Genomic DNA, 16,527 nt, shown 5'->3' on the forward strand with positions numbered 1-16,527 from the left:
GCTAGGGGAAGTGCTGCACTGTCGGCTGCTTAGTTACAGCACAAAAAGAATAGTATGTGTGTAAATACTATTCCAGATTTTCAATATAAACAACCTAAAAACTGTTATTTTGTTCGACCGAGGTTTGGGATTTCTCTGCAAGCCTGTCTCCTACAGATTGTAGGATATCGAAAACTGATTGCAGAAGTTGAAAGACTCCGCAGAGACCAGTATGATTCAGAAAATCCACATCATGAAGAAACGTTGTTGAAGGTTAGCGGACAGAAAGATCACATATTGCCATACGTATCCCTGTTTTTCCATGTAGTCCCGAAAATATTTCCTCCTCCGACAATGACCCAATTCTCTTTTGAAAGTCGCAATGAATCCTCTTCCACCAGTGCATTCCATTCCCTAACATTGCATTTTTTAAAAAAAAGCTTTCCTCGTTACTATTGCTTTTGTTTTTCAAACACCTTAAATAAGTTTTATCTGGTATTTGATCCATCCAACAATGGGAATAATTTCTCCCTGTTTACTCTGTCCAGATCTCATTATTTTGACTATCTCTGTCAAAACTATTTTCAACCTTCTTTTCCTCATGGAAACTACCCCCAGCTTCTCCAATCCATCTATGCAACTGGTTCCAGGAATGAATAACTTTATTCTCATGAATTTTTTCCTTCTGAATGCATTCACATCTTTCCAAAAGTGTACTGCTCCAAACTGGATGGAATAATCCAGTTGAGGTAAAAACAGTGTTTTCTACACGTCTACCGTTACTTTCTTGCTTTGGTACTCCCTCCCCCTATTTATAAAGCCCAGGATCCTATATCCTTTTTTAACTGAGCTCTCAACCTGCCTGCCACCTTCACTGATTTGTGCACATCCCAACTCCCTCTGCTCCTGCACTCCTTTAGAATTGTGTTCTTTATTTTAATGTTGCTTTTCCTCATCTTCCTATCAAAACAAAAACATTCACACTTTTCAACATTAAATTTAATCTGCCTCTTGTCTGTCCATTCTACCAACCTGTCTGTCCTTTTGGTGTTCAACAATGCTCTTTTCATAGTTCACAATTCTTCCAAGTTTTGTGTCATCCACAAATTTTGAAATTGTGCTGTGTGCAGCAAGTCTATGTCATTAATATATGTCACAAAGAACAGTGGTAATAACACTGATGTATTAAAAACTATCCTGCAGTCTGGAAAAACAACTTTTCATCACTGGTCTCATTTTCCTATCATTCAGCCAATTTTTTACCCATATTGCTGTTGTCCCTTTTATTCCATGAGCTACAACTTTGCTCACAAGAATTTTCTGTGGGATTTATCAAATGCCTTTTGGAAGTCCATGTACACTATACTTACTGCATCACCCTCAAGCAAGTTAGCAACATGATTCACTCTTAATTTCATGCAGGTTTTTCTCAATTAACCTACATTTTCTCAAATTATTAATTTTGCCCTGAATTATTATTTTTAAAAGCTTCCATGCCATAAGCTTTAAACTGACTGACCTGTGGTTGCTGAGCTTAACCTTGCCCTCTTATTTTTGCACAAGGTTGCAACTTTTGCAGTTTTCCAGAACTCTGGCACCACATCTGTATCTAAAGAGGATTGGAAAATTATGGCCAATGCCTCTACAATTTCCACCCTTACTACTTTCAGTATCCTTGAATGCATCTGATTCAACCTTGCTGATTTAACTTGATGTACAGCCAGCCTATCTTTTTCCTCTTTCAAATTGTAACCCATTATGCATCTCAACTACCACCTCTTCCATCATGACTTAGACAAAATCTTCTTCCTAAAGACAAATTCAAAGTAGTCATATAGAACTTCAATTATGGCCCTTGCCTCCATGCACAAATCCCCTGGTAAATCCCTATTCAACCCTACTTTTGCCACCTTTTTGCTATTTATATGCCTATAGAAGACTTTTAGATTCCCTTTTCTGTTAGCTGCCAGTACCTACTCATACTCTGTCTTTGCTTTCCTGATTTTGTTTTAAAATCACTCCATATCTTCCACATTGTGCCTCATTCCATTAAAAGAACTGATCTTTACTGGGATAAAAGAAATTGGTGCTAATACTTGCGGTCTGACAGCACATGTGAAGAGAAAAATAATTTCCTTGTCAAAATCTTCGATCAGTACTAGAAAAATTAGAAACTGAATATTTGAAACAAGTACAGAGACAATGAAAAGGAGGGGAAAAGAATGAGAAAGAAAGTCTGTGGTAGGGTGAAAGGCAGAAAAGATAATGACAAAAGGAATAATGAATTGAAGTAAAATGAGATGGTAATAGGTCCACTATCGAAACAAAAGATGGGCCTAAGGAAAGTCTAAATAGAGAAAATTACATCGCAACCAACAACTGCCATCCAAAAAAAGGCAGGAGGCTGGGGGGAGGTGGCAGAGGGAAGGTAGATGCTGCCAGATCTGCTGAGTATTTCCACATTTTCTGTTTTCATTTCATATTTCCAACATCCAAAGTATTCCTGTATTGAACTTATGGACAAAAAAAAATCACTTCATGAACTTGGCAAGTGTCATGAATTGGATTTCATGTTGAAAGAACCTCTGATTTTTCCCTTTTTAAAAAACGTAATGCTCACGTGCTACCAACCTGTGTTTAACACTGAAATACAGGTGTCCTTGAATAACTTTTAGAAATGAAGCAACATTTTGAAGTAATAGCAATAGTATTACTTCCTTTAATAAAAACCATTTTTGGTGAAATTTTAATCCCAGCAAGACTGACAGGTGAGGTTGTGTGCGTGTTTTGAGGCATTTAAGTAACCCACTCTGGAGGGGCATGTCTGTAATTTATAACTTGAGATTTGTTCCAGCTTTTTTTGGCATCAGTTTAAATTTAATGCTGACTGGTCAAGTTTCCCAGAGCTCAGGAAACTGAATATGAAAATCAAAGGCAGGACGGCCAAATCACCACACACCAGTCTCCCATCCATTGACTCAGTCTACACTTCCTGCTGCCTGAGCAAAGCAGCCAACATAATTAAGGACCCCATGCACCCTGGACATTCTCTCTTCCACCTTCCATCAGGAAAAAAAAAAGTCTGACGTCAAGTACCAACCGATTCAAGAACAGCTTCTTCCCTGCTGCCATCAGACTTTTGAACCGATTTACCTTGCATTAAGTTGATCTTGAAAATTCAAACTATGACTGTAACACTACATTCTGCACTCTTTCGTTTCTTTCTCAATGAATGGTATGTTTTGTCTGTATAACATGCAAGAAACAATACTTTTCATTGTATGTAAATACATGTGACAATAAATCAAACCAAATCAAATCAAAATCAAGCAGTTTAATGCTCTTAACAGCACTGTTTCTGGGCCAAGCCCCTCCAACAAATCTTCTGCAGTGATTAATCAACTCACTTCACTCCTGGTTGACAATTTTGGATTTCTTTCTTCCACTGCTTATTTTCAGCCCAACAGCCAACCAATTTGTCAAACCAACTGGTTGCTGAGTGAGAAAATTTTAAGCTCTGGATTCATGTTGTCCGTGCATTTTGGGTCCCTTATTCATTTCCCTCCTCCACCCCTTAAAATATTCACTCCTGGTTCCCTTCCTGTAAATATTGTGACCTATAATATTCACATTTCCTGCATCATAAAGAGCAGTTTTTTAAAAGTAACATATATTCATCTTTGGAAGCATGTTTTAATAATGTATTTTAGTGCTCGTTGTAATAAACAAAACTTATTTGAGTAGCATTGCCTCCATTTTCATTTTATGGTTATTACAGATATATTACAGTATAGTTATTACAGATGCTCCAAGAGCTTTGTAACTGTGTATGCTTAGTCTATAATTTTTAAACACCCTGCCACTTTGTTTCCCTGCTGACCGCTCCGGTTCCCTCTTCAGACACCCTTGGTTCCTTCACGCTGCTTCACTCTCCTGTGAGCAAGGGCTCAGAAGAGGATCTTTGCAGTGAGAGTGAGCAAAGGAATCGAGAGAGGGCAGTGGTTAGATGTATGAAGGGAGCAGATTTAGAGAAGAAAGAGGCAAGTGGGAAAGGGTAAAAAGGTCAGGGGAGGGGAGCTGGTGAGCAGGAGGGTTGAAAGAGGGAATTATCAAGAGGAGTGGCGAGCCAGAGGAAAAGAGGAGTTCTGTGGAGAGAAGTGGGAAGGTCAAGAAGGAAGTGGCAAGTTGGAAGGAAGGGAGCGAGAGGGGCAGTTTGTGTGAAATGGCGAGCGAGAAGTCAATTAATAAGATTAAGTGAATGAGGGTAGCAAGTTAGGAAGACGATTTTGGAACAGTTGGGTTCATAGTAGCCAGTAGAATTTTGCCGGCAGGTGGCGGGGAGGGGAACACATTAGGCATGCCAAACAAGGAATAATTGTATTTTATGCCATGCAGACATTGATGATGGGACATTGAACTTGGATTCATACTATCTTCTTTATTCATCTTCCTATTTTAATTTGATTTTCAATAAGGCAACTTGTGCAGAATATTTTTTTGTTTTCTACGAATCTTGTTAGCTGTGGACTTTGCTTCGCCCTGATGTAACGTTGAGTGGTCGAATTAGCAAGCAATGGTGTGAAATAGGTTTCCAAGGTGAAGACCCAAAGACTGACTTCAGAGGAATGGGGATGTTGGGGTTATATAACTTGGTGTAAGTATAAATTATAAGTAATGTTTTAAAAGTCTCTTCTTAATTCTTTCCTCTCCTGCCTTTTGTGTATGAATTATATAAGCTATATAAATTTTCTCTCTTTTTTGGTTCAGTTTTTTTGCAGAACATGACAACACAACTGCTCGCCAAGTTCTTTTTGATTCTCACCAACCAAAGTACAGGTAACTTACTCTTTTGGTCAGATGCTTTATTTAACATTGTGTTGTCATTAGCCTCTGAGTTCAATTTCAATGGTTTACTTCATAAGAACATAAGAAATAGGAGCAGGAGTAGGCCATCCAGCCCTTCGAGCCTGCCCCGCCATTCAATAAGATCATGGTATTATATTCAGTATGATTTATTATAATATATTATATATTTATTATAATATATTATATTATATTCAGTATGATTTTTAGCTCCCAGAAACATCAACAACACACTTGTAGCACTGTGCACTCACACTTCTATCATTAAAAGCACACTAAAGAGTTCTTTGTATAGAATTGCAAGATTAATGTTATTGAAGGTCAACTCCAAAATAAAAGTCTGTTGAGTCATCTCACTGAAATAGTGTTGAATATTACAAACTAAAACAATGAGGATATGGGCTAATCTAGTAGGGAGACCTATTTTGGAGCAGAAGGTAAAAGATGAAATTGTGAGTCATGTGTTATCTGACAAAGCTAAATTAACATACAGTTGAAGTGATCATCTTCGGTGACAACTATATTACCATATTTGTTACATTACAATGATGAGTTCAGTTACCTTATCAATGTAATATTGTCATCCTTCACACCCTAAATAATTTTTAAAATTGTGTAAACAAAACAAAAATATCACTTTTTAAAACATGCTGATCCTGCGATTGCTACTTGAAATAAATTCAACAACTTAGCAAATATAGTATGTACAACATTTCAACCCCTGACCTCCACAGATGGACATACATGCACACTTTTTTTACTAGTTATTCTGAATGTACATTTTCATTTGATTCCTGTCTTGTGGATTATTTTCTCCATCCTAGGTTCACATATTGTAATAATGTTGTATTCATTGACCATTGTCAGATATTAATTTCATCATTTCATTCTAGGCAACTAACCAAAGAAGATGTAAGGTACTACTATCACTTCATTTTCATTTATTCATATGTATCTTGCTTTGCATTTGAGCTCACTGTTTCATAGCCATTCTTTATGGGCAATCATGGATGCTGAGAAATCTATTTTTGAAAGTGTATGCATGTCTGACTGTAACAAATCAATGTTCCCAAGACAAAGAAATAGCCTCTTAATCCAGTTACTGATTTTAAACCAAGTCCCTTAAAATATTGTCAGTGTTTTGGCACGGCACTAACATCACCAACCGGTGGGATGTTATGGTCCTGACGAAAATACCCCTCCCCCGCCACTCCCCACACAGTGGGTTCACTGGCGGAGGGATAAATGAGCTACAGAAAACACTTGACATCAGTGAGACCAGAAGATCCTGCTGATGGCCAATGACAAGCCACCTCTGCCACCAGGGGGCAGAGAATCTGGCCCATTATAGAAATATATTGTCAATCAAAAATTTGCCCAATTCAGCCTTGAATATATTCAAGGATGCAGCTTCCACTGCTCATTGGGCGAGAGAGTTCCAAACATTAATAACTGGCTGAAAAAAAACTGCCTCCTCATCTCTGTCTTAAATGGGAGATCCCTTATTTTAAAACTGTGCCCCCTAGCTCTTCCATTGAGCATATTCAAGACACTGATAGACTTATGGATATAATAACATCAAAGGATTTGGGGAAAGCACAAAATGATGTTGAGATAAATGATTAGTACCGATCTAATTGAATGGCAGCGTAGGCTCAGTGAGCGACTCAACAGACTGAATGGTCTACTCCTATTCCATTGTTGCTAGTTCTAGATTCCCCATGAGCGGATAGGTCCTCAATACCTTCCCTGTCAAGCCCCCTCAGAATCTTCTGTTTCAATCAGACATCTTTTAAATAATACCCTATTTTTCTGTTCTTCTTACCAAAATGGAGATATTAATATTTTTCCATATTTCATCTGCCCAATTTTTGCCCACCCATTTAACCTATCTTCAAAGAATCGTATACCCCTCTCAATTTGCTTTCCTGCTTATCTTTTTATAGTATGCAAATTTGGTTATAATACATTCAGTCCCTTCACCCAAATTATTAATATGGATCATAACTAATTTGAGGTTCCAGACTCATCCCTGTGGCACTCCACTGGTCATTTTGCTAAACTGAAAATGACCCATTTACTCTGCTTCTGTTTCCTGTTAGTTAGCCAGTCCTCCATCCCTGTAACTAAAAACTGATCTGGACCAATCATATAATTTTGCGGTTGCAAAAGCAGGCCAGAAAACTTTGCAGTGAGTAACTCATCTCCTTACTGCCCAAAGCCTGGCCACCGTTTACAAGTCTCAAGTCAGGAATGTGTTAGAATATTCTCCACTTGCCTAAATAAGTGCACTCCAGCAACACTCAAAAAGCTTAACAGCATCCAGGTCAAAGCAACCCACTTGACTGGCATCCCATCTACCACCTTAAAAGTTCAGTCCCTCCACCACCATTGCACAGTGGCAGCAATGTGTACCATAAACAAGATGCACTTCAGGAACTCAAACGCTCCTTTAACAACACCTTCCAAACAAGCGACCTCTACTGCCTTGAAGATGAGGGCAGTAGATGCATGATAGCTCCACCAACTGCAAGTTCCCCTCCAAGCCCCACACGATTCCAACTTGGAACTATGTTATTGCTCGATCAAATTACTGAATTCCCTTCCTCACAGATTGTGGACATACCTAAACCACTTAGCCTGCAGCGATTCAAGAGGTGGTTCTCAGGGGCACAGTGGCTCAGTGTCCAGCCTTAGGGAGAATGTGCAAACTCCACAGTGTCACCTGTGTCTGTGTGGGTTTCCTCCGGGTGCTTTAGTTTCTTTCCACAGTCCAAAGATGTGTAGATGGATTAGCCATGATAAATGTGTGGGGATATGGGGATAAAGCAGGATGGTGGGCCTGGCTAAGATTTCTTAGCAGAGAATTGGTGCAAACTCAATGAGCAGAATAATCTCCTTCTGCACTGTAGGGATTCTATAAATTAGGTTTAAAGTTAATTTATTACCTTACAAGTAGGCTTACATTAACACTACAATGAAGTTACTGTGAAAAACCCCTAATGGGCACACTCCAGCACTTGTTTGGATATGCTGAGGGAGAATTTAGCAAAGTCAATGCATCTAACCAGTACGTCTTTTGAAGCAATAAACGTTAGCTGAGCTAGTGATGCCCATATCCCACAAAAGAAGAAAAGATCTGCTCCAATGAGCTCTTTGTACATAAACCTTTTACATAGGACCTTATCGACATCACAGGCATCGCAAACTAGTACCATTATAATTCGGCAAAATAAGTAAGTTTGTGAGATATGTGATATGTTATCATTAATGAAAAATTATTGCATGTGAGTTTTCCAGTCAACTGATTTTTGATCCACATTCCTTCTGTAATTATGGTTCTGATATTGATATGGGTGGTTTGCTGGTATATGAATGGAGTTTAGGGCGGGAAACCTGAAAGTCTGGGTTCTCCACATGCTATGGAGTTCTAACCATGATGTTTTTCTTGCATTATGTGCAGTTTTCCTGACACGGTCGCCAACTGCAAGTCAACCTAATTGATAGACTTGACTTGGAGTTTGGTGGGGGACATTTTGGAATAGGTTGTAGACCATAAAGAACCTATAGTGAGAGTGGGGAGGTAGGGATCAGATCCCTGACCTGGGGTGGTTGATCAATCCTTGAGATGGGGTTTCCAATTCCTGATCAGGTTTGAGGGTGATTGTGGTGTGGGGTTTGGGTCTGATGGCAATTATGAGGAATCTCATTCCAGGAGAAAACAGTCCTACCCCTCTATACTTGCAAGCAGTGCTGTGAAGGCAGTTGCCTTTTCCCTGAGGCTGTTCTTGCCTCCTTTCTGCTATCAGGTGTTCCAAGGCCGAGAAAACCTGCCAAGCCAAGGTAACTCTTTAAGGGAAGTTGATTTCAACCCCACAGCTTCACTACATATTCAACTCATCAACCTGTGTCTCCCAGGAGCAGTCCAGCTCCAATTCCTGTTCTGCCTTTGTTAAACACAGACTAGGCAGATTGTGGTCATGACCTTTAAAATTTTACATTTCACCGTCCCTAACTTATCCACATTTGAGGGTTAAAATTGCCACCTGTGTGTCAGAAGTATTAGAAGGAAGAGAAGGGTTGATGTACAAGCAGAACCCACAAGAAATAGAAGCAGGAGTAAACCATTCTAGCCTGCTGCACCATGCAATACAACCATAGTTGATAAGGCTTTAACTTCCCTTTCCTGCCTGCTCCCTATATCCCTTGATTCTGAAATTGAAGTGGGAGGTAAAGCAGTAAAGTTTAAATATTTGAACCATATTTGTTCTTCCCTAATGTGAAAGCAAAATACTGTGATGCTGGAGATCTAAAATAAAAACAAAGACTCAGCAGGTATTGCAGCATCTGTGGATAGAGATTTGACATCTTGAGTCGAATATAACTCTTCATCAGAACTCCTGTTGTTCTTACCTCTTTGATTTAGTTAGCTTTGCAAAGCAACTTGTTTTCTAACCATTTTCAGTTTGAATGATTTCTACCCAAAACACTAATGAGTCTTCATCCCTTATGAACTGATGGATCTTCTGAATATTTCTAGCTTTTTTTTCTGTATTTCCCACTGTTTTAGTTTTTACTTTTAATTTCTCACCATTATCTGGTAATTGATGATATTCACAGGCACTCTCATTTAAAACCAATAAACAAATTGAGCAGAATAAAATACACTCCTATTCAGCCTTAATTTTAATTATTGCCTGGCTCATGTAACTTGAAGTGAACACAAACTGTGAAATGTATTCAGTTTGAAAAGTGTACAGATGTTTGTGACTAAATTTAATTGCTTGCCATGCATTTGGAATCATAAATATCATGCAAATTGATATTAAACATCAAAAGGGCATTGGTTTGTGAAAATTAATTTGTTGTTTTCTTTTTTAAACAGCAAAATAAATACAAAAGAATGGGAAAAGAAAAAGTTTGATCAGGCAATTGGGTGAGTATTTCACTGATGTATTCCTATGGGAAAAATTAATAAATCAAATAAACTGTTGCATACTGAACTTCCTTCTGTAGAAATTATTTGAGAAAACATTTGTTGAGGAGGATATTAAGGGAACAATTGTACTTATGACTGACAAATTTAGACTTTACGTAAGTTCATCTTTGAATGAACATTTAATATCAAGAATGAAGTGGCCTGCCAGTTTATTGAGTTAATGCAGACTAAAATGCTGCATAGTAGTTTTAGGACCTGATTTTAACATAGAGACAATTGCATAGTTCTTAACTGCAGGTGCTGTCCAGGGTTGAACTGAACTGAGGTAAGGTTTTTCTTCTGAGAGAAAAAGGATCAAATGGTAAAATGTATCTTTTCTGGTTAATTAGTGCCATATGTTTGCAAGTCAGACTATTTGCAACCAAGCCTTGAGTAATCAGCACTCAGTTTTGGATGCACATTTCACCATCAGTCTCTTTGGACATGGTTGGTTACCCAGTGAGAAAAATGATAATTACATTTTTAACAAAAATATACAAGAAATCATTTTGTAGGTATTAGCTGGAGATTATTACTTGCACAGATATTGCCAAGTTGCTTATGTTCAAAATGACTGCCTATATTATTAAGACATAAAATTGCTAAGTTATTTATCACACAATGGATATTATTATCAAGCTTCAGTGACCTTTATTTTTAAGTTGTGAATATCATCCTGAAATAGAAATCATACTATTCAATGGTTAGCATTGCTGCCTCACAGCACTAGGGACCTGGGTTTGGTTCCCGGCTTGGGTCACTGTCTGTGTGGAGTTTGCACATTCTCCCTGTGTCTGCGTGGGTTTCCTCCGGGTGCTCTGGTTTCCTCCCACATTCTGAAAGATGTGCTGGCTAGGTGCATTGACCCGAAACAGGTGCCGATCTGTGGCTACTAAGGGAATTTCACAGTAACTTTATTGCAGTGTTAATGTAAGCCTTACTTGTGACTAATGGATAAACTTTTACTTTGTAGCATGGTAGAGAATAGCCTTTTAGTAACAACTCACTGGCAATGCTAGTGATCCCTTTCTCAAAACGTACAAACCAAATTGCTTTGAAGCTACGTAAGCACCCAGGAATGTAATAATGATATAACGCAAGTCTTTTTGGGTCTTGCTATTATATTGGTTGTACAGAATATAGAGATTTGGCTGTTAACTATTTTTCATTTCTTATCATTTCAATCGGCTGATTCCGTATTGGAACACTGTAGCATGGTTTCAAAACTATTCCTTCATTAAGATTTACATTTGCAACTTTTAGGCTTTTTTCATCCAATAACAATCTGCTTGGGAATTCATTTATGAAATATATTCAGCAGAAAAACTTGTCTCTTGCTGGCTTCATTTGTGTAAAGTAAACTATCTTCCATTGAATATTCTACCTGACATCAAGTAATATTTAAATGTGCTAGAATAGCAAAGGCTCTGGCAAAATCCTAACTGTGGCACTGAAGACCTGTACTCTAAAACATATTGTACTTTTGCCAAGATGTTCCAGCAGTGGCATTTGTCCATTGAAAAGGGAAAAGTGCCCAAGTATGTCCTGACCATTTACTGGCCCTTCAATTATTCTGAAATTAAGAAACTGGCAAACAGACCTCAGGTGATTAGATTTCAAAAGGTACCCCGTGTTTATTTAATAGAGAGAGCGAGATGAAATATTGTACGTTGGAGAAAATCTGGACCATGGAGGACAAATCAGTGAATTCCAGTGAGCCATGGAATGCTTGGTTTGGCTCAAAAAAAAGTGAATGAATCCTCAAGATCTTCAAGTATAAGGGACTTAAGTGTGATTGAATTCATGTTCTAAGTCTTAACAAACTACAATAAGTTAGTAGTGCTTACTCTGTTCAGTTTTTCATATAAAGGTGAGGTTTGTTTTTATTTTGTGACATAGTTCTATTCGTTAACTTCCCTTTTTTTCGTTAATGGTCTTGTAAAGATTGTTACACATTTCAGTGCTACATTTTCCTGATTTCATTATATTTTGAATTGTGAATAAGAATATTCAATTCTTAGATGTTTCCACAATTTATTATTCTTTCTATTACAGGTTTTCCTTTGCTATAGTGGGAATTAATATCACTGACCTTTCATATACTCTGCTAGTGAGTGGGGCGTTGAAAACCCATTTGTATAATGTCGCTCCTGAAGCACCATCGATTTTTCACTTCCACAAAGTCTTCTGTAAGTAGATTCTAGACGTTGATTCAACAAAAGATATTTGAGTCTTTATTATTGAAATATAGTTGCTTTGGATGGAAATGTCTTAATATGCCTTAATGTTACTTGCAAATTTGGATATAAAAATTTTGTAATGTTGCGAGTGATTTGGAGTCATGATGTGGATATAGAACATAACAGCGCAGAACAGGCCCTTCGGCCCACGATGTTGCGCCGACCAGTTAAAAAACAATGACCCACTAATCTAAACCAATCCCTTTTCATCCATAAACCTATCCACGGATCTCTTAAACGCCCCCAAACTAGGCGCATTTACAACTGCAGCAGGCAGGGCATTCCAATCCCTCACCACCCTCTGGGTAAAGAACCTACCCCTGACATCCGTCCTATAACTACCCCCCCTTAATTTAAAGCCATGCCCCCTCGTGCTAGCTTTCTCCATCCGAGGAAAAAGGCTATCACTATCCACCCTATCTAAACCTCTAATCATCTTATATGTTTCAATAAGATCCCCTCTTAGCCGCCGCCTTTCTAGCGAAAACAACCCCAAATCCCTCAGTCTCTCTTCATAGGACCTCCCCTCCATACCAGGCAACATCCTGGTAAACCTCCTCTGCACCCTCTCCAAAGCCTCCACATCCTTCCTGTAATGTGGGGACCAGAACTGCACACAGTACTCCAAGCGCGGCCGCACCAGAGTTGTGTACAGTTGCAACATGATGCTGCGACTCCTAAATTCAATCCCCCTACCAATAAACGCCAAGACACCGTATGCCTTCTTAACAATCTTATCTACTTGATTCCCAACTTTCAGGGATCTATGTACACATACACCTAGATCCCTCTGTTCATCCACACTATTCAAAGTCCTCCCGTTAGCCCTATACTCAACACATCTGTTATTCCTACCAAAGTGAATTACCTCACACTTCTCCGCATTAAACTCCATCCGCCACCTCTCGGCCCAGCTCTGCAACCTGTCCAAGTCTCCCTGCAAACTATGACACCCTTCCTCACAATCTACCACACCTCCGACTTTGGTGTCATCAGCAAATTTACTAATCCACCCAACTATACCCTCATCCAGATCATTAATAAAAATTACAAACAGCAGTGGCCCCAAAACAGATCCCTGAGGCACACCACTCGTAACCGAACTCCATGACGAATATTTACCATCAACCACCACCCTCTGTCTCCTATCTGCTAGCCAATTCCTGACCCAATTTCCTAGACTACCCTCAATCCCATACATCTGCATTTTCTGCAGAAGCCTACCATGGTGAACCTTATCAAACGCCTTACTGAAATCCATATATACCACGTCAACTGCCTTACCCCCATCCACCTCTTTGGTCACTTTCTCAAAAAACTCAATAAGGTTAGTAAGGCACGACCTACCCGCTACAAAACCATGCTGACTATCTCCAATCAATTCATTACTCTCTAAATAACTATAAATCCTATCCCTAATAATTTTTTCTAAAACCTTGCCCACAACAGAAGTAAGACTCACCGGTCTATAATTCCCGGGGAAGTCTCTGTTCCCCTTCTTAAACAATGGGACAACACTCGCTATCCTCCAATCTTCCGGTACTATACCAGAGACCAACGACGACCTGAAGATCAGAGCCAGAGGCTCTGCAATCACCTCTCTTGCCTCCCAGAGAATCCTAGGGTAAATCCCATCCGGACCAGGGGACTTATCTATTTTCAAACCCTCTAGAATATCCAGCACATCCCCCTTATCAACTGCAATACTGTCTATTTTACACCCCTGCAACCCAGTGTCCTCCTCAGCTATATTCATGTCCCCCTGCGTGAACATCGAAGAGAAATATTGGTTCAATGCCTTTCCAATCTCTTCCGGTTCCACACACAACTTCCCTCTACTGTCTGTAACTGGCCCTAATCTTGCCCTAACCAACCTTCTGTTCTTGACATACCTATAGAACGCCTTAGGATTCTCGTTAATCCTATCAGCCAAAGTCATCTCATGTCCTCTTTTAGCCCTTCTTAACTCACTCTTCAACTCCCTCCTAGCCAATCTAAAGCTTTCTAATGCACTACCTGAGCCCTCAAGCCTCATCCGAACATAAGCCTCCTTTTTCTTTTTAACCAACGAATCAACTTTTTTAGGGCACCACGGTTCCCTAGCCCTACCAAATCCTCCTTGCCTGACAGGGACATACCTATCACAGACTCGCAGTCGCTGCTCCTTGAAAAAACTCCGCATTTCGGACGTTCCCAGTCCCTGTAATCTCCTAGTCCAACCTACACTTCCTAATTCTCTCCTAATAGCCTCATAATTACCCTTCCCCCAGCTAAAACTACTGACCTGAGGTTCATGCCTATCCCTTTCCATCACTAAGGTGAACGTAACCGAATTGTGGTCACTATCACCAAAATGCACACCAACTTCCAAGTCTAGCACCTGGTCTGGCTCATTTCCCAGCACCAAATCCAATATAGACTCACCTCTAGTTGGCCTATCTACATACTGAGTCAAAAAACCTTCCTGCATATGCCAGCGTTGGACTGGGATAAACACAGTAAAAAGTCTGACAACACCAGGTTTAAATCCAACCGATTTATTTGATAGTAAACTCACTAGCTTTCGGGTTTGTCCCTTTGTCAGGTGAATGACGAAAGGACATTCACCTGACGAATGTCCCTTCACCTGACGAAGGGACAAACCCGAAAGCTAGTGAGTTTACTATCGAATAAATCGGTTGGATTTAAACCTGGTGTTGTCAGACTTTTTACAGTGATCTGGAGCCTAGCTCTGGATGTGCGAAGTCTGGGAAGCGGTAACTGTTGTACATAGAAATTCAAATATAGATTTAGCTATCACTTGCAAATGCACTAGGTTGCTGGAAAATTCCAGCCTTTTCTTTTCACCCTGTTATAAATTAGGCTTTTCTATGCTGTCAGCATATGTGCGAATCACCTACCTTTGTTACAATTATTAAAAACTCACCTCTTATGTCATGTATTATATCACTTCCTCATTAGAGTGGAAGCTTTGTAAGTTAGCATGGTCTGCTTTTACTTTTGGAATTCAACTATAAATTTAATTGTGTTGTAATTACAATTGTTTGTTGATTTTAATGCTTTTTTTTGCAAAATGGAGCAATTTCAACATTTTTTTTCCTGTGCTATACACAGGCTACCTGATGCAGCAATTTCACAAATTCTGGATTGAAGAGGATCCTCTTGACATAATGGAATTTAATCGTGTTCGAGAAAAGTTTCACAAACAGATTATAAAGCAGCTTCAAAATCCAGACATGACCCTGTGCCCCCGTTTCTCAGCCTCAGAAAATCTAATGAACTTATAAATCTTCATCTTGCCATAAGTCACATCACTGCCTCACCTCTATATTTGTGCGTGAACTGATTTTAAGAAACTGACGTTAAATCACAGCCTTGATCACAACCAGCATATTTGACGACCATGGTGACTGTATGCATGCTTTGTTTTAAGTATAATAGTTCTCTATTTGGTGCAATTAAAAGAACTACACATGCTGTACATTCACATGAACACTGGAGGTATTCTCCATAAACAGTTGCTCATATTGCAGCAGTATGGAGTGTTGCATTCTAATCAATGGAAGAGTCTTCTCTATTTTTTTATTGTTTCCATACATCAGCACTGCTAAGCTGTATTTTTGTTGTGCTTTGTATTGCTGTGGTCTGTAGTTCTGTAATGTCCTTCAGTTTAAAAGTTTTATCATGGTCTTAACAAAATTCCAGACATTAATTATTAAGGAAGAATGTATTTTGATCAAAAGAATAGTGTTTTTTCATAACCATACACACATTTTCCATTTTATCAAATTAAACTATATATTTGGTAATTTTAACAGCCTGTTAAATATGGGTGGCTAAATGTACTTTATGATTGTACTTTGGGTTTAACTGTAGATTAAGTGGAGCAAATATCTTCTATTTTGACAGAATTGCTTTGGAAGTTCTGTGACAAATTGTGTGTCATATATCCAGAGAATTATCTCTTCTCAACATATGTATTCTATAGTTGTTCTTTGATTAACATTATTAATCTTATTTATTAATATTTAAAATAAAAATTATTTGGCATACATGTGTGCAGTAGAGCGCACACATTTGACATTTGGCTTGAAGTACTTCCCAGGGCTGGTATATAGGAAATTTTGTGATTCTTCACACTGGTGCCATATCTAATCTACAAATCTGATATCTGATTGCAGAATGGATAAAAAGTACATTTTTAGCATTATTGTTCCTTATTGTAACATATATGTAAACAAAGCCACATGGTGTTTAAAATAGTTGGAGGACATGTAGTTAAAACATTGTGAAGTTCCTTAAAGACCTATTAGCTACGTGGAAATGCAGCACATCGTGTTCAGATATATCTTCATCTCACCTGTGTATACCATACTAAAAGTGATGCATGTCTTTTCTTCTTCACCAAACAAACCTTTATTAATTAAGTGACCTGCCATTAAATTGCCTGCAGCTTTGTTTTAAGCA

General features: G+C 38.8%; 1 protein-coding gene across 3 annotated transcripts in view; it reads left to right on the forward strand.

The window, feature by feature from the left end:
• elmod1 (ELMO/CED-12 domain containing 1) overlaps window positions 1–16,086 on the forward strand; it is a 36,215-nt gene extending 20,129 nt beyond the window's left edge. For all 3 annotated transcript variants that reach the window (XM_080197239.1, XM_080197240.1, XM_080197237.1), the window contains exons 5-11: window positions 123–252; window positions 4,500–4,633; window positions 4,747–4,815; window positions 5,736–5,759; window positions 9,728–9,778; window positions 11,876–12,009; window positions 15,175–16,086. In XM_080197239.1, coding sequence (XP_080053365.1) covers window positions 123–252; window positions 4,500–4,633; window positions 4,747–4,815; window positions 5,736–5,759; window positions 9,728–9,778; window positions 11,876–12,009; window positions 15,175–15,347 — 715 coding nt within the window. In that variant the 3' untranslated portion in view covers window positions 15,348–16,086. The remainder of the gene's footprint in view (window positions 1–122; window positions 253–4,499; window positions 4,634–4,746; window positions 4,816–5,735; window positions 5,760–9,727; window positions 9,779–11,875; window positions 12,010–15,174) is intronic.
• Window positions 16,087–16,527: the final 441 nt, after the last annotated feature.

Source organism: Carcharhinus amblyrhynchos, chromosome 10 (assembly GCF_965287045.1).
Source record: "Carcharhinus amblyrhynchos chromosome 10, sCarAmb.v2.hapA, whole genome shotgun sequence".
In the NCBI taxonomy this organism is placed as follows: domain Eukaryota; kingdom Metazoa; phylum Chordata; class Chondrichthyes; order Carcharhiniformes; family Carcharhinidae; genus Carcharhinus; species Carcharhinus amblyrhynchos.